Source organism: Chiloscyllium plagiosum, unplaced genomic scaffold (assembly GCF_037043375.1).
Source record: "Chiloscyllium plagiosum isolate Xiang-an unplaced genomic scaffold, Cpla_swu_hap1 HiC_scaffold_49, whole genome shotgun sequence".
Taxonomy (NCBI): Eukaryota; Metazoa; Chordata; class Chondrichthyes; order Orectolobiformes; family Hemiscylliidae; genus Chiloscyllium; species Chiloscyllium plagiosum.
Genome location: NW_028270187.1, coordinates 10,720,573 through 10,721,954, shown reverse-complemented (window position 1 = coordinate 10,721,954; position 1,382 = coordinate 10,720,573). Strand labels below are relative to the sequence as shown.

General features: G+C 49.1%; 1 protein-coding gene across 1 annotated transcript; it reads right to left on the bottom strand.

Annotated features, from left to right (window-relative positions):
* Positions 1-690: 690 nt before the first annotated feature.
* LOC148135523 (histone H4) lies at positions 691-1,002 on the bottom strand. The gene has a single exon (XM_087984568.1). The coding sequence runs from the start codon at positions 1,000-1,002 to the stop codon at positions 691-693; it is 312 nt and encodes a 103-aa protein (XP_087840694.1).
* Positions 1,003-1,382: the final 380 nt, after the last annotated feature.

The following is a 1,382-nucleotide window of genomic DNA, read 5'->3' as shown; positions in this document are numbered from 1 at the left end:
TGATGTTTAAATCACATTTCTTATTATTATATTTTTTCATAAATTCCGCAATCCCTGAATGGAGATCACATTAGTTGCAAATTCACTGTCGCTGTATGTGGTTTTTGTTTTTAACTAATGTCCCCTATCGCTTCCTGTGGAAGAGCAACCAAACTTATATGCGCCGTGAATCAATACAGTGCACACCGATAAAATTACAGAACCACACTTAATCAATACATCTTTATTTCATCCGGGGTTATTACTTGCCCGAAGACAATTTGTAATCGCTGCGTGAACGGGCAGATGGTTACGAGGAGCAGGCACCAAAATAAGTTTGAAAACTATCAGCCATGATCGAATAGCAGAACAAACTGGATGGGCAGAATGGCCTAATGGTGCTACTGCATCTTACAATTACAGATTGCAGAACAATAGTCTCGATTGGCCTAATAGCCTCTTACCTACACTGTAGGAATACTTACAATTATAAAATCATTGGCCACGGTGAACCGTCCACTCTGAATGCTCTCTACCGTACCGCAGAACACGGTATTAGTAAATTGTCACGATATATGTGAAATAACCGACAACACTACCGATAACCGGTATGTGCTGCTCTCCCCGTCCTCAGGTCTCCGCTCTCTTTCGGGGAGTTTGGGTGGCTCTGAAAAGAGCCTTTGGGTTCGCTGGAAAAGGATCGCTTTATTCTCAGCCGCCGAATCCATAGAGAGTACGACCCTGGCGTTTCAGAGCGTACACCACATCCATGGCGGTGACTGTCTTGCGCTTGGCGTGCTCAGTGTAGGTGACCGCATCCCTGATCACATTCTCCAGGAAAACCTTCAGCACCCCGCGAGTCTCCTCGTAGATCAAGCCCGAGATGCGCTTGACCCCGCCACGGCGAGCCAGGCGCCGGATGGCTGGTTTCGTGATGCCCTGGATGTTATCACGGAGCACTTTGCGGTGCCGCTTCGCTCCGCCTTTTCCCAGGCCTTTGCCTCCTTTACCTCTTCCAGACATCACTCTTCTTCACTCCAATCGCTGCTGAATGAGAGCCGAGCTGCCTCCCCTTCCTTTTTTATACAGGCCGGCCCGACCTGGCTGAGAAAGAGCTGACAGAGAGTGAGAGGCGGGTCCGGAGTGGCAACTGAGTGACACAGAGCAGGGAAATGGCTTTGATCATCCAGCTCCGCCTCCAGCTCACTCCCGCTCCAACTGTATATGGGATTGAACCTTTTCTCCCTAACGCCTTCCCCATACCTCCACTACTTGCCTTTAAACAACCGCCAAACCTCAAACAGATCGTTGTTCGTAGCAAGCTGCCAGGCTCTCAGGACAACTCCATACAACCCTGGGCTGCGGTTAGGCGCTGCAAGATGTGTCAGAGTTTGGACATAGAT